This window comes from Tauraco erythrolophus, chromosome 8, assembly GCF_009769465.1.
Source record: "Tauraco erythrolophus isolate bTauEry1 chromosome 8, bTauEry1.pri, whole genome shotgun sequence".
Taxonomy (NCBI): Eukaryota; Metazoa; Chordata; class Aves; order Musophagiformes; family Musophagidae; genus Tauraco; species Tauraco erythrolophus.
In genome coordinates this window covers 6,854,934-6,881,386 of record NC_141472.1, presented here as the reverse complement: position 1 = coordinate 6,881,386, position 26,453 = coordinate 6,854,934, and the positions used below count along the sequence as shown (strand labels likewise).

The 26,453-nt window shown below is 50.3% G+C and overlaps 2 protein-coding genes across 2 annotated transcripts; one reads left to right on the top strand and one right to left on the bottom strand.

Moving 5' to 3' along the window:
- The first annotated feature begins 7,515 nt into the window (after nt 1-7,515).
- LOC147528343 (maestro heat-like repeat-containing protein family member 7) lies at nt 7,516-12,867 on the top strand. The gene is made up of 13 exons (XM_086615864.1): nt 7,516-7,645; nt 7,932-8,005; nt 8,129-8,254; nt 8,430-8,584; nt 8,908-9,055; nt 9,322-9,509; nt 9,599-9,736; nt 10,242-10,356; nt 10,720-10,857; nt 11,401-11,556; nt 11,873-11,974; nt 12,401-12,503; nt 12,800-12,867. Exons 1-13 carry the CDS (start codon nt 7,516-7,518, stop codon nt 12,865-12,867), a joined length of 1,641 nt encoding a protein of 546 aa, XP_086471990.1.
- Nucleotides 12,868-14,702: 1,835 nt separating this feature from the next.
- Nucleotides 14,703-26,390, bottom strand: POFUT2 (protein O-fucosyltransferase 2). The gene is made up of 9 exons (XM_086615863.1): nt 26,212-26,390; nt 25,186-25,436; nt 24,001-24,145; nt 23,542-23,652; nt 20,614-20,680; nt 18,524-18,649; nt 17,813-17,993; nt 16,861-16,984; nt 14,703-16,577 (listed from the first exon to the last, which is right to left on the bottom strand). Exons 1-9 carry the CDS (start codon nt 26,388-26,390, stop codon nt 16,424-16,426), a joined length of 1,338 nt encoding a protein of 445 aa, XP_086471989.1. The 3' UTR covers nt 14,703-16,423.
- Between the last annotated feature and the right edge of the window lie 63 nt (nt 26,391-26,453).

Below are 26,453 nucleotides of genomic sequence, written 5' to 3'. Positions count from 1 at the left end.
TATCATCCAACAAATTGACACTGCATTTATCAGACCAGTTGATAATCCATCACTGTTTAATCTGCTGCTTTCCCTGGTGAAAATTGTTAAAAATAGAACACATGAATATTTTGTATGACATGTTTTATCACACACGTCCTTGCCAGGACCAATTGTAGAAGGTAATGCAGTTTCTGATGCATTAACAATGATGGTTGTATTACCTCATTGTCTAGAACAAGCTCGCTTGTCATATGATTATTTCCATCAAAATGCTCGCTCATTGAAAAATCTGTTTTACTTAACAGCAGATCAAGCTCACCAGATTGTACACCCCTGTCTGTTTTCTTTAACAGCAGATCAAGCTCACCAAATTGTACATGCCTGCCCTGATTGTCAACCTATTGTGCCTTTAAGTACTCCAGCATGAGTAAATCCAAGGGGTTTGCGTGCCACAGCAACACTGTGTCAGTACCTTCTCATAGACTCTGTTGAGGGTATAAAAGAGGTGGCTCAGAACGGATGGAGGGAGGCTACAGAGCACACTATGAACAGAGGATGCCCTGAAGGTGCCGTGCCTACCTCCCTTCTCCGCGATGACTCTGCTAATTGACACCCTCCTGCTCGACACAATCTTGGGCGTAGTCAGGATGGTAAGACTCCCAGAAAAGGAAACAATATGCTAGTAACTGCTTCTGCAAGGCTATAATAGAGCACTGAATACTGTTGTGCTCTTGCTAGTGACTGCTTCTTGCAAGGCTATGACAGAACAATACATACTGTTGTGCTTTTCCATTATTTTTTTTTTTAAAAAGACAGTTTGAGAAAGAGGTTATGCTTAACATCAGTAACTATCAAAAAGTGAGTAAATGTATTCCCAATGTGCCTCTTTGTGCCTTCACTAAACTGAAGAGTATAGATCAATTTAGCCGGGGAAAACAAACAAACAAATCTAAGAACATGAAATGATACAATGGACTGGATTACAGATTGGGGACCATCTGGAGTGTTTTGGGATGGTAAAGAGACTGTTTTACTGTTCCATCATGGCTGTCATTCATCAGTATGACATGGTGGGGGGTCTTCTAGTCTCTTTTGCAAATCATAATAACGGGTCTTATTCCCCTGTCCATGAGCAAGCTTAGAGATTAACCTTGCCATTTTTGACAGACGGGTGTTTCAAATATACATGGCAAAAAGCAGCACTGGAGCACATCTAACATTATTATATAATACCTCTGTAGTGATATGTACTTTTCATCCTTATGTTAGTCAGGCAGTCGGGCTGCTGCTTGAGAGGGAGGTTTAGTTGTCAGCTGTCACCCTCTCAGAAAAAACTCAGCCATGGTGACCACCCGGCATAAGGTGAAGACCTCCACACCTGGCAAGAGGGATGTGGGAGCGCAGACAGAGCTCCCACGGAGGGATGTGGCTGTCCAGGTCTCAGGCTGTAGGGAGTGCCTGAGCCTCTCCATGGTAAGTGGCGAGAACAGCTGTGTGAGGTGTGATCAGGTGGAAGATCTGCTTATCACGGTTGCAGAGCTGTGGGAGGAAGTAGAAAGGTTGAGAAGTATCAAGAAGCCTGAGAAAGAGAAAGATGGGAGGTGTCGGGCACTGCCCGACCTGAAGCAAAAACATAAACAAAACCAGGAAGACCCAGAAAAGGCAACCCAAAACAAAGGGCATTCTGATTCCGCACCCCACACGGCAGAAGACAGTAAGTCAAAGGTGAGCCACGAATGGAAAGAAGTCCATGCTCGGGGCAACAGGCGACCCCCCCTGGTCCTTGCCTACCTCAGCTCCCCAGGTGCCCCTGAACAACAGGTATGAGGCTCTGGAAGTGGAAGGCCCGTCGATGGATGGTGAAGCTGAGGGACCATCTACACTGGAGGTGTCACCAGGGTCAGAGAGGACTACCCATTGTATCAAGACCGCCTCCACAGGGAAGAAAAGAAGGGTAGCAGTTATAGGCAACTCCCATCTGAAGGGGACAGAAGGTCCAATATGTCGGGCTGACCCTGCTCTGAGGGAAGTCTGCTGCCTCACTGGAGCCCGGGTTAAAGACGCCGCCAGGAAACTTCCTAGCCTGGTAGAGCCCGCAAACTACTACCCATTATTGCTCTTTCATGTGGGTGGAGATGAAACTGAAACAAGGAGTCCACAGTCGATCACGAGGGATTTCAGGACCCTGGGACAGGTGGTAAGAGGATCTGGGACACAGGTAATCTGTTTGTCCATCCTTCCAGTTGCAAGCAGTGACACTGGAAGAAGCAAGTGCATTCAGTCAATTAATAAGTGGCTCCGTGGCTGGTGTCTCGCCACAATTTTGGCTTTTTTGATAATGGCATGGGCCACATGGCACCAGGCTTACTGGCACCAGACAGGACTTGCCTTTCCCAGAGGGAACAAGAGGCTTAGCGCAACAGCTAGTAGGGCTCATTGACAGGGCTTTAAACTAGATTCGAAGGGGGAGGGGGTAATATCAAGAATGATAAAAATATGCTGGAAGTACCTGAAGAACAGAAGAAAGGAATTCCAGCTGCTCCAGCCAGGAAGTCAGATTCATCTGGGGCCCAACTTAAATGTCTTTATGCTAATGCGCGCAGCATGGGGAATAAGCAAGAGGAGTTAGAAGTGTGTGCGTGCCTGTTGGGATATGATCTTATTGGCATCACGGAGACGTGGTGGGATGAATCCTATTACTGGAGTGTCAGAATAGAAGGGTACAGGCTCTTTAGGAAGGATAGGCAAGGGGAGAAGAGGAGGAGGGGTTGCCCTCTATGTCAAAGACCAGCTGGAGTGCATGGAGCTGCACCTGGGGACGAATGAGGTGCCAACTGAGAGATTATGGGTCAGGATTAAAGGGAGAGCAGGGACAGGGGACATAGTAGTAGGGGTCTGCTACAGACCACCCGATCAGGAGGACCAGGTGGATGAGGCCCTCTGCAAACAGATAGGAGCTGCCTCACGTTCACGAGCCCTGGTCTTCATGGGGGATTTCAACCACCCCGATATCTGTTGGAAGGACAACACAGCAGGGCATAAGGCAATCCAGGAATTTCCTGGAATGCATGGATGATAACTTCCTTCTCCAAGTGGTAGAGGAACCAACAAAGAGAGGTGCTCTGCTGGACCTTGTTCTCACCAAAAAGGAGGGCTGGTGGGGAACGTGATGCTCAAGGGCAACCTTGGCTGCAGTGATCATGAAATGGTGGAATTCAAGATTCTTAGGGAAGCAAGGAGAGTGCACAGCAAGCAGACTACCCTGGATTTCAGGAGAGCAGACTTCGGCCTCTTCAGGGATCTCCTCGCTATGGTCCAATGGGATGAAGCCCTGGAGGGAAGAGGGGCCCAAGAAATCTGGTTAATATTTAAGGATCACCTCCTCCAAGCTCAGGAGCAGTGCATCCCAACAAAGAGAAAGTCAGGTAGGAACACCAGGAGGCCCGCATGGATGAACAAGGAGCTCCTGGACCAACTCAGGCACAAAAAGAAGGCCTATAGGGGGTGGAAACAAGGACAGGTAGCCTGGGAAGAATACAGAGCTATTGTCCGAGCAACCAGGGATCAGGTTAGGAAAGCTAAAGCCCTGATAGAGTTAAATCTGGCCAGGGACGTCAAGGGCAACAAGAAAAACTTCTATAGATATGTCAGTGATAAAAAGAGATCTAAGGAAAATGTAGGCCCTCTCCAGAAGGAAACGGGGGACCTGGCTACCCGGGATATGGAGAAGGCTGAGGTTCTCAACGACTTCTTTGCCTCAGTCTCCACTGGCAAGAACTCCAGCCACACAGCCCAAGTCTCAGAAGGCAAAGGCAGGGACTGGGAAAATGAAGAACCGCCCACTGTAGGAGAAGATCAGGTTTGAGACCATCTAAAGAACCTGAAGGTGGACAAGTCCATGGGACCTGATGAGGTGTATCCGCGGGTCCTGAGGGAACTGGCAGATGAAGTTGCTAAGCCACTATCCATCATATTTCAGAAGTCGTGGCAATCTGGTGAAGTTCCCACTGACTGGAAAAGGGGAAATATAGCCCCCATCTTTAAAAAGGGAAAAAAAAAAGAAGACCCAGGGAACTACAGGCCAGGCAGTCTCACCTCTGTGCCCGGCAAGATCATGGAGCAGATCCTCCTGGCCACTATGCTAAGGCATTGATGGCTAGGGGAAGAGCAACTGACATCCTCTACCTGGACTTATCCAAAGCATTTGATACTGTCCCACACGACATCCTTGTCTCTAAACTGGAAAGACATGGTTTTGATGGATGAACCACTCGGTGGATAAGGAATTGGCTGAATGGTCGCACTCAAAGAGTTGTGGTCAATGGTTCAATGTCCAAGTGGAGGCCAGTGACGAGTGGTGTTCCTCAGGGGTCAGTACTGGGGCCAGTGCTATTTAACATCTTTGTTGGTGACATGGACAGTGGGATCGAGTGCACCCTCAGCAGGTTTGCAGATGACACCAAGCTGTGTGGTGTTGTGGACACACTGGAGGGAAGGGATGCCATCCAGAGGGACCTTGACAGGCTGGAGAGGAGGGCCTGTGAGAACCTCATGAAGTTCAACAAGGTCCTGCACATGGGTTGGGGCAATCCCAAGCACAAGTACAGGCTGGGCGGAGAATGCATTGAGAGCAGCCCTGAGGAGAAGGACTTGAGAGTGCTGGTTGATAAGAAGCTCAACATGAGCCGGCAATGTGCGCTGGCAGCCCAGAAAGCCAACCGTATCCTGGGCTGCATCAAAAGGAGTGTGGCCAGCAGGTCGAGGGAAGTGATTCTGTCCCTCTGCTCTGCTCTTGTGAGACCCCACCTGGAATACTGTGTTCAGCTCTGGAGTCCCCAACACAAGAAGGACATGGAGCTGCTGGAGCGGGTCCAGAGGAGGGCCACGAAGATGATCCGAGGGCTGGAGCACCTCTGCTATGAAGATAGGCTGAGAGAGTTGGGGCTGTTCAGCCTGGAGAAGAGAAGGCTCTGGGGTGATCTTATTGCAGCCTTCCAGTACCTAAAGAGGGCCTACAGGAAAGCCGGAGAGGGACTTTTTACAAGGGTGTGTAGTGACAGGACAAGGGGCAATGGATTTAAACTGAAAGAGGGCAGATTTAGATTAGATATAAGGAAGAAATTTTTCACTCAGAGGGTGGTGAGGTACTGAAACAGGTTGCCCAGAGAAGTTGTAGATGCCCCATCCCTGTAAGTGTTCAAGGCCAGGCTGGATGAGGCTTTGGGCAACCTGGTGTAGTGGAGGGTGTCCCTGCCCATGGCAGGGGGGTTGGAACTAGGTGATCTTTGAGGTCCCTTCCAACCCAAACCATTCTATTATTCTATGTGTTTGCATTAACCTCTGTTTTAAATGTATTGATAAGTAACGAATAGTATCGTAGGCTTTAAGAAAATCCTATTTTTTCAAGTTGTATTATGCAAGCTAAAATTTATCCTGGATTAATCCAAAAAATTGGTTCTCTGGCCTTAACTTAGACATGTAGATTCTTATTTCTGTTAGAGGTTGTTGTTGTTTTTATTTCTAGTGTTGTTTCAGTTTGCCTGGACCGCAATATGACAAGCACAAAAGGTAGAAGCATGCGTCATGGTGGCTTTAGTAATCAACGGAGTTGCGATAAACAAAAAACGGGGAATTGTGGACAGAGAAGAGGATTCGGTGCAGTGGGAAAAGACAGGGTTCTCACGACTCTTGTTCGTCTCCGAGTCCTGCAATAATATCAAGATGTTCCAGAAACCAAACAAAGGATATTGTTGTTGTTCAAGAAAGTGAAGCATGCAGCAAGGTCAGCATCAAGGCCGTGTACATCCTGTGACAAGAACACCTGGAAGAAACAGCGAGCTGTGTACATGCTTGGACTGCTGCGTAAAACTTAAAAATACAGAAATACGCGATACTACTGTTGATTGGAGCATGGGAAGGTGCTCTGTATGCTATAAATATGGTAAAGGAAAAACAAACTTTGATTCTGACATTGCATTCACAGAGTCCATGTGCTTCTTATGCTACATCTCACCCTGTGGTGCTATCTCAGAGTCGGCATCATCCCTGATGTTATTCCAACCATGCGGGTGCTGTATTTCCTTCAGCCCCACCTCTGACCTGCCAGAGATCTCCCAGGGCCTCTCCAGCTCTACAGTGATATTTGAGATGGGTTTTTTGGGGGGGATTGCTGGGCAGAGTGATGCAGAAAGCCCTGGCACAAGGAGCAAATCTCAGTGTGCGTGACGGCAGCGGGTCAGGTACGAGACAGGTAGGATAGTGGTGGAGCTGCTTGGGCTGCAATACAAAAACGGATCCCAGGGTGAGGTTGCAGAGAGAGCAGAGGAAAGCTGCTCACTGCGTTGTTCATAGGCAATGGATTGCAGCATGGAAGCTGGAGCCAGGAGCACACAAAGTGCTGCGCTGACATGGTTAATTTTATAAAAACGAGACCTTTAAACCATGGAGTCTTTACGATACTTGGGCACAAGACGGGGAGCGACCACGGAATTCTCTTGCTTGCTGGTCGTCTCATGGCAAAGCACTTGAAAGAGCTGTCGCAGGTGAAGGCGAGTTGTGCATTCTCTTGCACAAAAAGGCACATCTTCCAGGTTTGCTGGGTTTGCTGCAAGGACAAGGGGCTTCCAGGAGCACACTGCCCAACAGATATTGTCAAAAAAATAAACGCCCTTAATCTGTCCCTTCGAGGTGAGGGTGACGTGGGACCAAGGAGTGAGGAAGTAACTGCTTTTGGGAGAGAACCGTGCTGGGGCGAGGGCATTGTGAAAACAGATCTTTGGAAATGTTTCCGTCGAGTGCTTTTGCTGCCATGTTGCCCATAAAAGCTCTCCTGTCTGTATGCTTCCAGAACTTGGAGACAGAACTTCCTAACCTGCTCAACAATCCCTCAGACAAAGAGTTTCAGGGGGTTCTGAGGCCACTTGTTCACAACAGCAAAAGGCCCCAAGGCCTCCCGATTTGTGAGAACAACTGAGCAACATTCATGAAGGGGGAAATTTCCTGGCAATGACTTTAAACTGAAAGAGGAGAGATCTCAATTAGATCCAAGGAAAAAAATTTTTTGCTCTGAGGGTGGGGAGGCACTGGAACAGGTTGCCCAGAGAAGCTGTGGCTGTCCATCCGTGGAAGTGTTCAAGGCCAGACTGGATGGGGCTTTCGGCAACCTGGTGTAGTGGAGGGTGTCCCTGCCCACGGCAGGGGGGTTGGAACTAGATGACCTTTGAGGTCCCTTCCAGCCCAAACCATTCCATGATTCCATGGCTCCATAGCATGCTGGTGGGATGGCAGCTGGAGGCCCCAGGGCCCTTTGTGACCCGCCGTGATGGACACTGCCCGTGGGTGGCACGTGGCCCTTTGTGACCCATGCAATATGGTTACCGGTGGTGACTCGGCCACTCCACAGTGCCCAGCAGATGCAACGGGGCAGGACAGAGAACGGAGTGGGGCTACGAGGAGCCTCTCTGCAGCCACTCTGTCCCTCACTGATCCGCACCCAGTCTCCCCTGCAACAGGAGCCCTTGAGGCCTCAGCAGGATGGCAGAGGGACCCCCCAGTGTGCCCAGGCTGGCCTGGCTGGCAGGGGAGGAAGAGGAGGAGGAAGGCGCTGGGGCTGCCGCAGCATGGCAGCCCGATGAGGAGGAGGAGGTCCAGTCGCTGCTGGCAGGTGAGTGGCTGGGCTGGGCCACAGGGCTGGTGGCTGCAGCCAGCCCAGCCCCATCCCCCTGGGCATCCCGAGGGAAAGAGGGGACCGGGCTGTTTGCACAGCCAGGCTCCAGCTGGGCTCCATCCGCTGGGCACCCCCGGCCCCAACCTGCAGCCAGAGAGGCGAGGGTCAGCATCCCACCAGCCCCTCTCGTGGGGCTGCTCCTGCCCGGGAAGCGCGGGGATCGGCTGTGTTCTCCAGCCCCTTGCGCAGCCCCTCAGCTCTGCCTGCGCTCTGTCTTTGCCAGATCCAGAGCAAGACCTGCCGGAAGAGGAGCAGGATCAGGACCGTACCCATGCCCACTTCCACAGCACAGTGCAGGTACCCGCAGCCATCCCTGCCCGGGCTGGGGCTGCTCTCGCTGCTCAGCCGAGCACTGCCATCGGGGCACTCGGTGTGACATCCCTGTCTGCTCTCCCCTTCCTTCTCCTGCAAATGTTTTAGGAGTCCCTCAAGCCCACCAGCAGCTCAGCCACCAAGGGCATGGCAGACCCCGACTTCTGTGCAGCAGAGACTTTTGCTGTCATGCTGAATGGGCTCGGGGAAAGTGAAGTCCCCGATCCGACGCAGGTAAGTAGCCTGTGGCCAGGGCTTGAGGGCCCCAGGGATTGTGTGCCCCCTGAAGCTGCGTCCGCTGGGCCTTTTTGCCCAGCACGGTGTGGTGGGAAGGGAAGCACTTCATGGGGGAAGCTGGGGAAATGTCTCCCTCTGGCAGCACTCCAGCTCTCAGCCATGTCTCCTCCAGGTGCCCAGGATTGTGAGGTGCACCTACCAGTGGCTCCAGTCCAACACGGATGCATCTGCAGAGCCCAGGATGGACAAAGCCCTTCAGATGCTGACCCACGCACACCCCCATGACGTAGTGGTGACCCTCCTGCGCTGCGCCCCACAGTGCGACAGGTACGGGGTGTGCCTGCCATGATGGCTCAGGGCTCACCAGCCCATCAGCCCTGGGAATCCATCCCATGTGGGCTGCCAGACAGACGGAGATTTTTCAGGACCCTTCGGCCCCTCCGTTTCCCAGCCCTGGCATGTCAGCCCCAGCATCCGCTGCCATGGTCCCTCCCTGCCCCTCAAGGCACCCACAGAAGCGGGCCCACTGGGTGCTGTCGACACGGGGCAGTGGGAAGAGGCAGGGCTGGCGGCCAGCCCAGGACCCTGCGGTGCCCCAGGCCACAGTGCTGTGGCCGAGACCCTGCTGACAGAGAGCTCTGGACTTGCAGAGCTGCTGCAACCATGTGGAACATCATGGTCTCCACGGGGAAGACCGCAGAAAAGGTGCTGCCGGAGCTGCTCTGCGTGCTGGAGGACTGGCCGCTGCACAGCACACCCACCTCCGATGGGAACACCATGGACGTGTTTGCCCTGGCTGTGAGTTTCTGGAGCAGGTCTTTGCTCACCACCAGCATCGCCTCTCTTGGTGGCTCTCCATCCTTCCCCGCTACTGCATCTCCTCGCCTCAAGCAGTGGGCTGCAAAGCTGGCTTGGGGGCAGCTTTAGGAGCAGCCAGGCCAGGTGCTGCCCCGGCATCTCCCGTGGCTGAGGGCAGCGCCTGAGCCTCACCCTCCTGCTCTCGGGCCCTGCCACGGGGATGTCTCAACACTGAGCACTATCTCTGAGCATTTTGTTTTCTGCAGGCAACCAGGGCACTGTGGACAATCCTCCAGCTGCCTAGGTGCTCACTGACGTTGAAGCAGTATACCTCCCGTCTCTTCCTGGCTCTGCTTTTCCAAGTTTTCTTCATCACAGAGCAGATGCCAGAGGAGGTCGATACCTTCTGGAGGGAATGCCAAGAGGAAGGCTGCCTTCCCACCAACCCCAACAGGTGCTCCATCCCAGTCCTGTCATCTCTCCCATGGTCCCGCAGCTGGGGCCAAGGCTCACGGTGTGACCCGGGCTTTGCTCTGCACCCAGATTTGCACTGCTGACTGCGAAAACGCTGCTTCGTTGTGTTTGGCACGAGGACGTGGTGTTTGAATTCGAACGTAAGCGCGGCTGGGACCTGCTCCTCAATGCTGAGACCCACCACTGTGCAATGAGTCTGCTGGCCAGGTGAGAGCCCCCTTCTCCCCACTCCCCTGCTATTTCTGCCCTGCAGACAGGGTGCACCACAGAATCTCCTCGCTCTTGGCCAGAGGGACTTGTCACCAAGGGGTTGCCCATCAGACTGGGAAAGCCTGGCAGAGGTGGGTGCACAGGAGCAGCCAGCTCCCAAAGCACCAGCGTCTGTTGCCATGGGCCCTGGGCTGACGGCACAGAGCCAGGGGTCTGTCTGCAGGCAGCCCTGCTGAGGGCAGCCGTCGGGACGGGGCAGGATGCACCGAAGGCCAGGGGCTGAGCCTGGGTGACATGAGTCCCCGGTGGGCAGGAAAGAGGGCTCCTTGAAGGGAAAGGTTGAGGGCAGGACGGGTGTTTTTCCAGTCTCCTCCCCAAAGGAGCCTGCTGCTGCTCTTCCCCTGGCGAGAGGTAGTGGGGAAAGACTCGGTCTCCGTGATTTGGTCCCAGGAGGGTCTGCCCACCCTGCTCAGGGCTGACGATGCCTTCTTCCCCCTGCCAGAGTGACGTGCGCTGTCTCAGTGAAGTTCTGTCAGCACCTGGCGCGCCGCCTCCTCAACCTGCTCAGCAGGAAGGAGCCGCGCTGGGAGGTCCCCGCCATGGCGTTCCTCGTCGAGGTGAGCCCGATGGCGAGTGCCGCCGTGCTGAGCTGCCTCCCACCGCTCTGCCCTCTGGTAGCCGCAGCTGCGGGGGGAGCCCTGTTGGGGGAGCCGGGGCAGAGGGTGGCCTGCGCTGCCCGTGGCCCCTCGCTGCTGGGGGGACGCTCGGCCACCCCTGTGTTCCGTGCCCTCCGTGGGCTGCTCTCGCTCTTCCCTCACAGCTTCTTGAGGGCCGAGCGATCAGAGGCTGCCAAGGGCAGGGTGCTCAGAAGCTCTGCCGCCTGCAGCGGTGCCCGTGCCCCGTGCTGCCGGCTGGGCCAGCCCTGCGCGGAGCTGTGGTCCTGCTGACTGGCACCCCTGTCCCTGCTTGGTGTGTTGCAGCTCCTGGCCCGCCCTGACGTAAGGGTGGAGAAGGATCGCATCCTGCAGCTCATCCCATGGCACCTGCAGAGTGAGTGCGCAGCACTGCGTCGCCTGGCCCTCAGATGCCTCGTGGTGTTCTGCGAGAGGCCTGCAATGGTGAGCCAGGGGCACCGGGGGGCCGGGCATCACCGTAGCTTGGCTGTGGCTGGGCTTTGGGAGCTGTGGTAGCTGCTCCCAGCTCTCCTGCCTCACCGTTCACCTGCCTGAGTTCTTCGGGGCAGGACTTCGGCTTCTGCACCCCGAGGCAGCAGCGTGGGGTCGAATCGCCGGAGTGGCTTTGGCAGTGCAGCCGTTTATGGCTTCACAACCCGGCGTTGTGTTCCACACAGGCCAGAAGAATGCGGTCCCTGACACAAAGCCTCATAGAGCTACTGCAGGACACAGACGTGGAGATTGCCAGGATGATCCTGTCTGTACTCAGCAAGGTGCTCAAGTCCAAAGACATCCCAATGACCAGCCACATCGCTCTGCAGCTGGCTGAGAGGCTCCGGCCACTCTTTGACAACGTAAGGCTTTGTGCCCACCACCCTGGGTGCTGGGTGCTGCCAGGAAACTTTGTGCCCTGTGGGTTTTCAGACCCGTGCCCAGGTGGGCCTGGAGCAGCCGGTGCTGACGTCTCACCCTCTTCCTCTCCACCAGGAGTCCAGCTACGTGCGACTGCTCTCCATCCGAATGTTCCGAGACACGATGCAGTCTGTAGAGAAATGGGGAAAAAAGCAGCTGAAGGCACAGGTGCGGCAGAGCCTGCTCCCGCTGCTCTACCAGTTGCACGATGAGGACCAGCACGTGGCAGAGGTGAGAATTTCTGACGTGCTGGGGTCCCCACGGGAGGTGGCTCGGCCGCCTCCTGCCCTGGCACCTCACGGACTGCCGCGCTCCAGCCTCCTCCTGGCCTCGGCTATGGAGCAGCAGCTCTGGGACCTCTGTCCCCCAGACATGGGGGTTGCCCCCATCCTCTGCCCGGTCACTGAACCAGTGACGGACATGTTCCCCAGCTGCTGCATCTTCCCGCCAGGGCCCAGGGGAGGCCCTGAGCCTTGCCCAGGTGCAGGGGATGCAGGTCCTGTGCCCTGGGCAGCGGTGCCATCTCCCAGTCTCTGCTGCTCTCCAGGCCTCTCGGGAAACCTTCATAGGAGCTGCCAAGTTCCTGAGAAAGACGAAGCTCTGTCAGCTGCTGGAGAGGGAGCAGACACAGGCAGTCGGCGAGTGCCTGGTAAGGATGGTCCCAAAGCCCCAGACTCAGCCCGAACCAACCTCCTGCCTCCAATGCCCAGCGTGTGGAACTGCCAGCTGTGCCCCTGCCCACTGCTGCAGCCCATCGCCACCACCCTGCACCCCACACATGCCCCCTTCCCTCGGGCAGGCGGTCCCGCGGGCTTTTCTCCAGGCTCCTCTCCCTCCCTGAGCCCAGGGATGCCAATGGAGCCCTGATCCAGCAGGCCTTTGGCGACAGGGTGGCACCGCAGCTCCCCTGGCAGCACCCAGCCCTCTGCTCCCTCCAAACCCTGGCACCAGCTGGCTGCCGGCTGGGCACTGTGGGTGTCCTGGCAGTGGAGGCCAATCCAGGGCGCAGGGACTACGCAGCCGAGGGAAAGAGTCTGCACCAACCCTTCCCTCCATGCCCTTGCACTCTCTCCAGCTGGCAGAGTACAGCAGCAGAGCAGAGGAGTTGCTGCACCAGTCCCTGCCGTACCTGCAGAGCCCACATGAGTCCACACGGCAGGCGGCCATCGTGTTCATGGGTGAGCGACAACCCCCAGGGATTCCTCCCTGCCCCACTGCGGCTTGGCCCCAGCCCCGGCTGCTGCACGGGCAGCAGGAATCGGCCCAGTGGCTGTGGAGCCCCGACGACCTGACGCAGGGGCAGGGCAACCACGGGGCTCCCTGCCACCCTCTCCCACCCCTGCCCTTGGGCGCCACGCTCGGGGAACGGCCCAGGCTCCGCGCTGCCGAGGGGAGGGAAGCGTGCAGCTGGGCTGAGGTGGGGAAGCTGTGCTGCTGAGGCTTGCAGGGTCTGTGACGGGCTGTGTGTTCCCAGGGCTCGCTGGGCAGCATGTGAGAGGTCAGCAGGAAGAGAAGATCCAGATCTTCTGCGAGGGTGAGTGAGGGCAGCGGGGTGGCAGTGGGGCTGTTGGGGAGGAGGAAAGAGCCTGGGCAGGGAGATGCGATCCCTGCCCTGGCTGGGGAGGGCTCTGCTCCCTGCCTGGACGAGGGGTGGCATGGGCAGAACGGAGATAGATTTCAGGGACACGTGGAGTATTCGTGGCCAGCACCTTCCAGCTGATCCTGTTGGCCTCTGCTCCCTCCTGGCCATGGGAAGAGCTGGGTGGGGTGGCCCTGGCAGGAGGGGATCCTGGGGTCCCCGCAGATGCGGGCTCTGACCTTGGCTCTATTCCTCTCTGTGCCAGCCCTTCAAGACATGAGAAATGACGACAGCCCTGTCGTCTCAAACCTGGCAGCTCAAACCCTGTCGCAGCTAAGACCTGTAGAGACAAGGCCTGCCTCTGGATTTGGGCTACGGGCACTGCAAGACCGGCTCCGCAGGGCATGGAGGAGGCGGCCTCGTCTCTGGGGCAATGGCTGGCTGTGCTGCTGGAGCTCCGAGCAGAGCTGATCCCAGCTGCTCCATGTGCTGGGGCCACCTCAGCCACAGGGAAGGCCTTGCCCTCGAAGGTGGAGAGAAAACCATCACAACACTGTGGACATTCGTGCATGGCACAGAACTTTTGCTCTTCTTACTCTCACGTTGATGAACGTGTCTTCTTCCATGGTACGCTGAGACACAAAGAACCGATCCTGCAAGTCCATCTACTCTAACAACGGAACGGAACAGCATTGCTGCCGAGGCTGCAAATCTCCTAAGCTGTCCCGTGCAACGGGATAACAAGGTCTGCGCTGTTCAACTCCTTGCTCTACAACGCAGAAAGCAGCAGACGGTGGTAGAACACCGGCAAACACGCCATTACAGGGCAGTAGACCTTCTGGCGCAGATTGCCGTATGAAAGGCGCTGTGCTCGTGCGCACATGCATCACTGCGTATGTATTTGTGTACTCACGTATGTTTGTAAATACATGTATTGTCACCGCAAAGATAAAGGAGAGTCATGTCTCAAGGTCTTGTGAACTTAAGAAACAAGAAGGAAATGCCACCCTTTCATCCACTGCTGTCGCCTTACCAGCTTTTCGTCGTGATGGCAGGGATTCACGGGAGAGGGAATGCTGTTGGAAACCCTTGACTGTGGGAGCTGTCACCCTGCTCTCATCTCTGATCCTCGTTTTCCGTTTGAGCCAGAAAGGTGGATGTCATTTCTCTACAATCTGCTTTCATTTGAGCTTGTCCTCTGCTGCCTTTGACTCTTTTAGTGAGGCTGAAGCGGCACAGTCCAAAGACTCCCCACTCCTCTCTGCACCCTGTCCCAGGGCTGCACAGCTCCTGGGGGTGAGAGGCTGTACCTTACACCCCAGCAGAAGTTTTCTTGTGGCAGTTTGTGTCTGTAGCTTCCTGTGGTTTTGCTGTGCACCTCTGAGGAAGGTCCGGTGCTGCCTTCCCTGTGACCTCTCTTAGGTAGTGAAAGACTACAGTTACATTCCTCTTTCATCCTCTCCAGGCTGAAAAAGCCTAGCTCTCACCTCTCCTCATATGCCATGTACTCCAGCTGCCAATGGTTTTAGCAGCGTTCCTCTGGACTCTCTCCTGTTTGTCTACATCCCTCTTGCAGTGGCAAGGCACTAAGAGTTACCAGATGCAATCTCCCGGTGCCAAGAAGGGTAATGCTGGCTACACTTGCTAATGCAGCACCTCTGGAACAGAGGATGAAAAAAACCTTGTCAGGGCATGTAGGTCTTGTCTAAGTTTCTTCTACGCTGGAGTCCAATGCTAGGGAGCTAAGAAACAGCAAAATACACGGTTAGAAAGAAGTAAGAAGCATGGACACGTCACATAAAATGCTACAAAGCTTTTTATTTTTCTCCACGAACTGAGGTATACATCACACGTAAAATACCATCATTGCTTTACATGGCACACAGGCTAAATGAGAACACTTAACTTAGTGGGAAAAGGCACTGCTTTGAAATGCTTGGCCAAATGCTGGACTTTGTTGCCAAAGAGGCTCAGCTGCAGCATAGAGATACAATGAACAGCTGGTAAGAACAGGAGAGCTGCTGCTACTACTGTCTGAGAAGTCTTTACAGCTTCTGCTGCAGTTGCGTGGGAGTAAACCACCTAATTGTCTGGGAGCTTCTGTGAAATGTCCGCTGCACAGTGCAGGACAGCTTTATATGCTCCTACTCAAGCCAAGAGCAAAGTGCAAGAGAAGGGTCTCCTAACAGCGAGGTAATCTGGTAAAACTGACTTTAAGGAAAAATGTCTGCTTCACATTTTGAAATCTGTCTCCTAGTCCGCTTCTGAAAAAGGTTTCACCTACTTAACAGTCATGTAGATCTGCAGGGCAAAAGACCCACCTAAAGCACAGAACAGAGCAGAATACTTCCCAGCAGCCAATTCTACATAGCAGGAGACCGTAACAGCTAGAATTGGTAGTCAAACAAAACCCTTCTCAAACGGGAGCTAAGCTTTCCCTCTGGCTGGTGGTGTAGCATAAGGATCTTCCCCTGTACCACCAGCCAGCCGTCTCCATCAGAGCATACCCTCACCTGCAAGGTCCCTGACTGCTGCTAGCCTTATACACGTTATCTTGGGGCCCAACGACCTTTCCTGTCTGTGATTGTCATCAGTTTGCTCCCTTGCATAAACTGAAAGCAGAAATGAGGAATAACTTGTTGAATTACCGGGATGATCCATTTAACTTATGTGGAAACTTGAAAGGCCTTTTAGCATGCAAAGCATCACCATCACTGAACTGAGTGACTGGCTGATGCCAAAAGGAGACTGACTTCTGCATCAGTCCAACTGAAGAGGCCTTTGGGAGGATGAAAAAAAAAGTTGTCTTTGTGAAGGTAAAACATAAGAAGAAACATAACCTTTCTTTTACCACCCTACCCATCTTTGTGCCTCTCTCAGCACAGACCCTCTGAGACTGCTATTAGAAGCAGCTCGTGTTCAGGTAGAAACACCACCTCTTCTTATCAAGCACTGATGCATCAGACAATAGCATCAGTTCACAAATTACTACTTGAAAAGAGAAGATTTCCCCAAGGAATGGCAGTTTATACACAATCCGCATCTCATGTAGTGCAGGTTACAAAACTGAGATTACTTTTTGTGATCAGAGAGGCAAACACTGACCAGAACAAAAAATAAAGACAAAATTCAGTACAGGCCACAGCTGTGTTACATTTATAAAAGTTAAATCGTTCCTCTTCTCCCTCAGAACTTCAAAGAAAGTCGTGACTTACTTCATTTGTTACTCAGTATCAGGACAAAGTTTTGCCTTTCAAGTCTCAATTGCAGTGTCTAGTATTGTCCTCTAATCCTAGCTCTGCTGAGAACTGGATTCCAGGTTGACTTCATTTTCCTCGCTCCCATCAGTGCCTGGCTAAGAAGGTGAATATTGCTTGTACTTCAAAACTCGAATGCCAAGTAAACACCGAGAAGGGAGTAGAGAACTGAGCTGTAGTTTGGTCAAAGGGAGATGTTTCCCCACAGGTTTTCCTTATTCTTTTGAGCTCACCAGGACTGAAGTCCTTGGATTTCAGTATTTTAGTACACAATTTTCCAGTGAGTTGGCTGCTCACAGTTTTTCTCTTTTTCACCACAAAATCGGTTGTAAGTTGTTTTTGGATCAAATCCCAAGATCTCCCTTTCCTCATGGATCCGGAAGGAGAATGTTGAAACTGAGGTGCCTATAAAATACCTGCGAAAAAAAATCAGAATGGGTTTGTGAAGGGGACCAGTTTTTAAAATGCGAGTAATTGATTTCGGTCCAATGAACTTTAATGTTCATTGAAATTATATTATAATGAAATTATATATATATTTATACTCAATGTAACTATCATACATCTATTTAATATATACATAAAATTACGCAATATCATATTCTATATGATTTGTAAACAACTATATCCGGGTCAAAAACAATATTCAGTTTTGTGACATTAAGATTTGGCTCCTCAAAGAAAAGTCAAATTCGCTACCTTGCATGTGCACAGATCCACTGGTCAATCACGGCCAAGCCCCCATCTTTGTAGAGTTCCAGCTCCTCCCAAGAGGGTTCAAACCTCACCATCTCAGGCAGCAGTTTCTTGAGCAATTCAACCTCTGAAAAAGGGAAAGATACACATTTATTTTTACATCATAAAGAGCAACTTGTTGCTGTCATAAAATGTAAGTGTTTAAGGAAATCCTGTGTGAATATTTATGAAGCATGCGAAACCAAAATCTACCTACAAATCTTGCAACACATTTGCCAAATACGAAAGTATAGTAGGCAGGGGCAGGAGCCAGTGAGGCAGAGACGTGGTGCCAAGGGGGTGGGGAAGCCTGTAGGAGGTAGAATGGACATTACTACCATTAATGTTGCTCTATAAACCTACAGGGTAGGTGTACCAATAGGCCTTTCTTGACAGCAAACTTAGATGATGCCATGCTCTGCAGGGTTATTCTAACATCATACAGTGAAACAGATCCCTAGATAGTACCAGGAGTGAGGTGCAGCCCTGGAGGGGGAACCTCACCCTTGGGGTTTTTATGCCTTGGCCACACACAGCCAGGTCCACCCCAGTCTGGTGTTGGAGGCAGCCAAGGGGAAGGCTGGGTGGGAGACTTCAGAGGACCCTTCCCACCAGCATGTCCAAGAGTCTCTGCAATGCTAAGAAAAAAGGTGGGATGGAAGAAAGAGGAAGAGGAACAGGCAAATTCAATTCCCAATTTCCCACTGTAGAGACAGTCAAACCTCCTACAGGAAATACCAAATGAATGGTTTGATATCAGCTACTGAACCTGAGAGGAAACAGCTGCCCGCTCCTGTTCAATTCCCTGTTCAATGACAGAGGCATATGAACTTCCAGTCATTTATAAAAACAAAGTGGTAATTGCTGCACTCATTGTCAAAAGTTATCAATCCTAAACTGACTATAATCTGCCTACCCTCCTCGACAGCATCAGTGGCTACAAAAACTTTTTCAAGTTTATGCATCTCCAAGAGGCTGCGGATTTTCTTTACTGCTCCTTGCAGGGAAGGTACGTCTTCTCTGTGACCCCAAACGAAGTCTTTCCTTCTGAGATGAACCCCAAGGTATGGACCACCTAGAGCTGTGCCCATCTTAACCTAAGAGAGAAAGATCAATAAACTTTAAAGCTTGAGAGCACCACTGTTCATTCGCACTGAAAAGGCGTGAATGCACAATCTCTGGGTGAGGCACTGAATTACTCGAGCTGCAGAAGGTAATTTTAAGGTATGGATTTGCATTATTCTGGTGCCCTAATTGCAGCGTTTTGATCTTGGGTGGCCTGCATCATACGAGGGAAACTAGAGCACGAAATCTTTCTAAGCAAAAATTGCTCTCCGTGACCAAATCCACAACTGGCAGTTTGCAGCTGAACTTTACACCCACAGATGCTGCTTAATACAAGTAGAAAAACAAGTTAACTTTAGTGAAATGAGGGTAACAGAAATCTGGCACCTAGAACCTGTCAGCCACATCTCAACAGACTCCGTTAACTCATGTCACGTCACACAGGGAGAAGACGTACAGTAGGAACATGCACATCCACATTGATCTGAGCAGGGAGAGCTAGATTCACATGTATCTTCCAAAATTTACACTCGTTACAGGAAATAGACTGTTATGATTTTACCTTCATCTGTGTCCAGTCCTCCTTGTAAAGAGTCCTGTCTGCCTCATCCGTGGATTGAAGGTATTTCTTTCTAAACTCATCTCCCACTACACGGAGGTGTTTAGCAAACACCATACTTCGACGAGTCTGTTGGAATAAGAACAGATGCTGAGTCAGAAAAAGGGAGAGCTAAAAATGACTAAATGGAGATAGTTTCAAATACAAGGAGCTTCCAGGATGCAGTTACTTCTGATACATCCACACAGAACCACAAGAAACGACTTCTAACCTTTCATCTGAGCTTTAACTGTTTAATCCTAATCATAACCACTTACAACCAGTATACTCGTCTGACCCCGCAGTACACAGGCACATGAGTAGACTGTAGTTACTTACACAACAGAACATGTAATATACCAAATTAAACACTCTAGCAACATACTTCAGCCTTGGAAACATAAGCTGGGCAAAGATTTTAGCTTCCAAAACACCCGTAAAAATAAAACCTGCTTAAAAAAATCATGCATCTAGCCACACACACTCCTGTCAAATTCAGTGGAAAAGTGACAAAAAAGGAATTATTCTTGTGGGCAAGAAAAATGTCTTGCCCACAAGAGTGGCAGAGCAATGGGACAGACCCGAGAGGTGACGGATCTCCATCCATGGGGACTTTCCACATTCAGCTGGACACAGCCCCAAACCACCAGATCAAGTTCTGGAGTGCAAACCTCAAGGTAGGGCTGCCAAGACACCTCCCCACCTGAATTTTTCTGTGATTCTAAGTCTGGGAAAACAAACAAATAAAATCAGTCTTGGTTATGTTCCCTTTCGTGTACATGAATTGAATTAACGGTACAGATACTCTAATTCTTTGAGATTATCCCCCTGGAATGGTGAAACCAAATGCAAAACTGCTGGCTTTTCTAAAGTTGTCCTTAGAGAACTTCCTGCTTCCATATAGATGGTAAAGCTCTCATGTGGTCTACATGCTACACTAATGCTCTTCAAGGGATCCAACAGTTGCTCCTAAACCATTTTGGGAGGTCTTTTCCACTCTGTGATCATTCAACCAGTAAGAATCCCAAAACAATACCTTTCAGCTTGCAGTGGTAGAGAAGCTTAGACAAAAACGGTGACAACAATGACAGCAACGTGGCTCAGTATTAAATTCAAATATTTTTGGACACCAAAGACATAGGTTGGTTGCAAAGGGAAGCTGGCTTGTTACAAATTAAAAACTACTTTGAGACAAGAGCGCATCTGTTAGGATGACTTATAAAGAACTCCAGATGTTATCCAGAGAGTTATTAAGAAAAAATCAACCAAAAATCATGCAATAAAAGAAAGAATGTTTTCCAGAAAGTTTTAAATAATTTTGAGACAAATTTAAATTGCTGAGGCAATGTTTAAAGTGCCACCGTTAAGAAATGTGTGCTATGGATCCATATGCATTTTACGTCTGCTTTTACAGGACTACAAGTCAGACTCAGAAATGATACGTGGGTTGCATTTCTCTGTTTGGAAAGTCACTCCCAATGAAAAATTCATAGTTAGCAAACTACTGTCTGTTTATTTCTGAAAAATATGCCACATACCAAGTGAATAGCCAGATGTTTATAACTTGCAAGACCGAGGTCTAGGTAACTTGTTTTTTAATATCGCATGAGTCACTTTCTCTTAAAAATTTTAATTATATCAAGCACTTCATATCGTGTTCCATTTTCCCCTGGCTGAAGCTTTAACTTTGTCTTAAAACTTGTCCCATAGGAATTATTTTACCATAGACCCTTGGGTGGGGTCTCCCAAAGTGCTCAGTGTTACCTTGAAACCTGTGGGAATTTTGCCATTGAAGCCCGTGGGGAGACATTAGGACAGTACTGAGCACTTTTGGTAATTCTTTTGCAAAGTCTAATCAAGACACCAAGACAAATTCCTGCATTATACTAATCCACAGCAGCCTGAAGACCACCTTTAGCATCCACTGCTGAAACATAAGACACAGGTTACTTTCAAGAAAAGAAACCCAAGGCAAAAGTGAAGCACATATTGGTTACTGAATTTTTATCAGAAACAAGTAGAAAGTCTAAACAAGCTAACAGGAAAATACTCACATTCCAATAATCCTTCCCTCCATAGTGGTCATGAAGAAGGTTTTCAGCTCTGTCTAACATCACTGACCTATTAAAAATTGTAAAACTGAGTGAGTTCCCTTAGGAATAGAATTTTTCTTAGTACATTTCTTTATACAGTTTCCAGGATAAAGCACAGACTATGATCTGTTTGCAAAGAGAGCGTGGGGAATGAGGGACAGGCTGCTGATCTACTCTGTATAAAGCAAACTGTGACTTGCTGGAAGAGAAGGGAATGACACCACTGTGTGTTCCTGCTCTCTTCCTTAATAAATGGTACTCTTAATTGTGACAGTTAAACACCAACAAGCACTAACAATCCCTCACATAGTCCTCACAGGAGTTGCTGCTGGAGAAATGAGATTGCCAACAGGGAGAGTGATTGAAACAGGAGAAGTAACCTATGAGATGATGCTCAGCCTCAGAGCATGTGAGAACCTCCTAGAGGAAGCAGGGGTCATGCTCACAAAAACAAAACCAAAGGTGTTTTCCGTATGCGGAATAAAATGTCCTACAGTAAAACAAAAGATCAAAGAACATACAGGCACTACAAAAACCTGTGTTAACAACTAAGCACAAATTTTCTAAATTGAAATTTTTCACTAACAGGGATAAATCCCCAGTTCTCATGGCAGAGGGAGGTCACAAGGGGAAGGGATCTGCTTTTCACCATATTACTTAACAACCCACAAAAGGGCGTGAACTTTGGGGTCACACAGCTTGTTGATCATTTTAAATTGCTCTGAGCAGCAAAGACAAAGGCCAATTGTGAAGAATTAGAGAAGTCTGATGACTGACCAATAAAGTGGCAGATGAAATCTAATGTAGGAGTGCATCTATTAAAAAAAGAAACTTGCTGGTTTCAACTGATAACTAAAGGGGTCTATACTAACCACTGATGCTCAGGAATGGTTGTCCAGAGAAGTTGTGGCTACCCCATCCCTGGAAGTGTTCAAGGCCAGGCTGGATGAGGCTTTGAGCAACCTGGTGTAGTGGAGGGTGTCCCTGCCCATGGCAGGGGGGTTGGAACTAGATGATCTTTGAGGTCTCTTCCAACCCAAACCATTCTATGATTCTATGAATGAGGACAGTTTGACGAAAACGTCAAGGCAACACTGATCAGAGGTCAAAAAAATAGAACTCGTATATTCAGAATTACCAGAAAAATAAGAAAGAGCTAAACAGAGCATGTCACTATGTAATGGCTTTACTGGCACTCAGTGTACAGGATCAGTTGAACTGTAAAGGTTTGGAGAACAGCAGCAAGGATCACCAACGGCTTTCACACAAGGAATTACTAATGAAGCCAGGACTCCTCACACTGCAGAGGAGACAACCGAAGGAGAATACGATAGAGAGATATAAAATCATGCATGGCGTGGAGGTGAGTATGTAAGAGCTGTTTGTTCACTAGCTCTTCCACTACATGAATTAGAGGACATACGATGAAACTTGCAGAATGGAGTTGCAAATGGAGGTGGATTTTCATAGGATGCACAGCTAAGGTGTAAAATCTTTACGTCTTGTCCCAGGATTTTGTGAATACTAACAGTGTGCACAGGGGTTCAAAGGGAGGCTTGCCCAGATCCAAGGACTCACTGAAGGATGTAAAAGCTAAGAAAATAACTTTTGGCTCAGAAGGTCCCTACAACAACACATCTGAAGGGTGTGACAGGACTCAGGGGAGGCATCACACACACTTGCCCAGTTCTTATACTCTTCCCAAGACACCTGATTTTAGTCGCTCTTGGATTTCCCCCACTAAACGAGACCGACTGTAACACGAACCACTGCAGCAGCCCTCCCATTGCTGTTATGTTGATACTTCTTCCTACTCGGGTCTGATTGAGAAATGTCATCTTGTGCATAAGGCACCTTGTCTGTGTGTTAGGAATACTTGGGCACCGCTTCCAATTTTTCTCTTGACCTTCCTCATCGCCAGACATTTGACAGTTGCCACAAAAGAGTTAACCTTAGGGCTAAACATGGAGACCTCTATAGCTTATTTAATCCAGTTTTCTGCTGTCACTGGCAAAGATTATGGTGTAACTCCTACAAATAGAGTAACATTCCTGCTATAAAACAGGATTTCGCTTCCTCTGCTCCCAGTGGGAGGTACTACAGATCCCCACTGCTTTGCTTAGGGGAACCTTCATCTCATTTCCAATTAAATTGTATTTATACCAAATTTTTGGATGTTTTTGCTCTCATGGCAAAACTGCACTTCATCTTACACAGTTGTTTTTTTCTCCTATGGATTTATTCCCCTGATGAATTTATAGACAGTGATTATTTCCTCTTCCTGTTCTCCCGTGTATCCCAGTACCTTTTGCTTTGCTATGATGTCTTCAGGGTTACAGCTCACTAGAAATACTTTGCTACCGGGATAACGTAAGCATGCTCCATCTCTCATATAAGAGATTTTCTTTCCTCTGATCATCCTAGTGGCGTCTCGGAGCGGAAAGACGGAACACGCTACTTGCTTTCCCTAAAATCAGCTCACACTACTGAGGGTGGACATCTCACAGGAGACCAGGCACTGCACCTCCTCATCTGAGATGTGGGCTTGGGAAAGACTGATTCCACTCTCTTCCCTCTTGACCCAGGATCAAAGTGTAAAGAAAGGAAAGGTAAACACAGAGTGGCAAGGGCATTTAGCTACCTGACAAAGAGTATGAAGGAGCTCAAGGCTATTTCCTTTTAGGTTTCAGCACTGCAGCATTTAACCTAATTTACATTAGTTAGGTGTTTCTTACAGCCTAAATTCCTTTTGTAAATTATTTACAGTAACTCAGTGATGAAGTACCACAACAGTGGGACATAGCCTGTAAGTTCCTCCTGCTCTTCCCATCTGGCAACAGGTTTGTGAGCACACAATGCAACAATAAACAGTAATACAAGGCAACTTACTGTGCTGAAGTGTTCTTCAAAAGGATGGGAGCTGCAATAGAGGCAGACCCTTGGACAGACAAGCAAGAGACATTTAGGCCCCGTGTTTCCTCATAACCCCAGAACCATCCCCTGAAAGGGAACACAAAGTATTGGTTCACAGGTTTGTATTTTAAATTAATGGCATATATATAACTAAACGAATAAACAATACACCCTAGAAAGATGATATATAATGTAAATAAACTAGCCAGCTCCTTTATACTGTTTTTGTGTGAAACAACAACTTTCTAAAATTAGATCTTCTAGTACCAATATAACATTTTATTATTGATGGGGTTTTAAAAATAAAGTGAACCCCAAGCATCCAGAGATTCACAGATAATACTACAACAACTGCACAAGTCTGTTCTGATAAAGTAGATAAATGTCTCACTGAATACAACTAAAACGAAGACTGAAAGGACTGCTAGATGTTACCTGTAGTACTCATGTTTGTCTTTGGAGTACATAAGCTGATCAATGCATGGCCTTTCATCTATTTTTTCTTCCCATGTTCCTTCTTTCCATCCTTCTGCATAGCCTTGTAGGACATAAATCTGCTCAATAAAGGGCCCACCTGACTCTGAGCAGAAGGCAAAGCAAAGCATTTGTGGGCATGAAAAAAACACATGATAAAGGTACAAACTAGCATTACTTGCAGTTAAAAATGTGCTAGAAATGCGAATGTTACACTGCTCTCTCTCTTTCCTGTTTTCCCTATGAAAAAGGAAAGGCAGTTCTGTGTGAGCCAGAAAATTTAAAAGGGTCAGGGGATGTGACAACCCGCTACTCCCACCCAGCTATGTGTGATTTATCGTGCCAAACAGAACTGAACCACCACAGAAATGTAAATTTAAAAGCTGGGTAAAACGCACCATGAAGCGCAAAGGTTTTCAATACTGCAGGAAAGTTGCCTCCAGGAAAGCGACTTAAGTCCCCTAAACTCCAGGGTTTCTAAATGCTTTTTCCTGAAAGGCAGGAGACAACAATTCCTTCAGAGCTCTTTGCAGAGGTGTGACATTTGGTGGCCTTTATTTCCTTTGCTGAAAAAGTCTGAGACACTGCTGCAGACTTTGGCATTTGGTGATTAGCTCAACATGGCACTAAATCCTAAAGGAACCAACTGCACGGTTTCCATATTCTTAGGGAAAGTCTTTCTCTTACATACCATTTTGTATACAAAAAGCAGGGAATAAGTACTTTGAGTATGTGCAGCACTGATGATGAAAAAGTTCACCGAAGAACTCGCTGTACAGCTTTTACTGTTACTGTCCAACCACCTCCATAAAAAGGGGTCTGTATTTCAACAGAAAGCTGCAGGCTGCCTATCTCTCTCCTTACAGGGTTGTTACTATGGCCAAAATTATGCAGAAGTATCTTTGACTTTAACCAGAGGCATGAACTGTCTTTCTGTGGGGTCTCTGGAAAGTCAAGGGGCCAGCAGTGCTATATCAAATGAGCTGCCAAATAATACTCAGCACGATTCTTCCTCATCCCTCCTCTTGCCACCTTTAACTTTTTTTTATTTCACATGTAAGGATAAAAGCACACGTAAGGATAAACCTGTGAAGAAACCACCCCAAATATGTAGTCAATTGTAGATAGTATGATTCCATACTCTACCTGCAAGGAACTGCTCATATTCAATGACTGGGATGTTCCTGTTGAGGCTTGGGAGATCAAAGAACTCAGACCAAGGGATGCGGACCTGAAGGATGTCAGGGCTTTGCCAGTGATAAAGGCGTCCCCAGGGAGGCAGAACTAACACCCAGTTTTCACTTTTCAGCAAGGTTTTTAGAAGGGAAGCAATGCGAATGTAGACATCTCTGCGAAGGTTGAACCCTTCAGGAGGATTGACATCATACAACAGGTATCTGGGGAGAAAAAAGCAACGTGATTACTTTAGGGAGTTTAAAACTTTTACGCGGGTTTTTTTACCCCACAATCACATGGCACAACTCCACGGGGCTGGAAACCGTTCCTCTTTTGTTAGTTTGTGGTACTCGGAAGATGGAAGGGGACGAAGTAGGGGAAGGCAGAACAGTGCGTACGGCAGGGGCTGGGGTGGCCACGAGGGTCTCTTCATGGGACGTCATCGAGGTGGCACATGTCACGAGCCTTTACTGCAGAGGGGTAGGATACCAGGGGCCAAGGGCTAAACCCCTCAGGTGTCTTGCTCGTCCTGAGGGTAACGCGGTGTGCAGTGAGAACAGCGAAACGACTGGCATGTTACTCGGGCTAATTGCTATGGGCTGAGTAGGAAGACGGGAGGACACGTTGAGGAGGGACAGGGGAAAAGAGTGTATGTCACTCTCCCCAAGGCAGACAAGCTGGGGTCCCCTGGCCACGCTGAGAGCAGCAGCAGCAGTGGCATCTTCCAGAAACGACCCGAACAGCCCCCGCAAGCGAAGGAGGACCTTTATGTGCCCAGAGACACGGCAGGCCACCGGTGCAGGGGACCCGCCGCCCCTCCTCGGGACACCGCGCAGGAGGCTGTGCCGACGGGAGGCTCGCAGGGGCGGCAGGGGCTGACCCCGGCAGGCAGGGCCGGGGGAGAGCGGGCCCGCGCTGGGCCCGAGGGGAAGCCGCTGCCCGGGCCCGGCCGCGTCGGGGCCCGCGGTGGCCGGGGGTGAGGGGGCCGCGCCTCACCTGGTGCGCGGCGCCGCAGCGGCGGCGGGCAGCGAAGAGGCGGCGTGGCCAGCGCGGAGAGCGGCGGGCGGCGGCTGGGCGACAGCAGGCGGCGGGAGGGCGATCGCGGCCAGGCCCAGCAGCAGCAGCAGCGGCGGCGGCACGGAGAGGCGCCGGCCGGGACTTCGCGCCGCCGCCATCCCCGCGCCGCGCGCCACGTCCGGGGCGGCCCCGGCGGCGGCCCGGCCCCTCGGTGCGCGGGC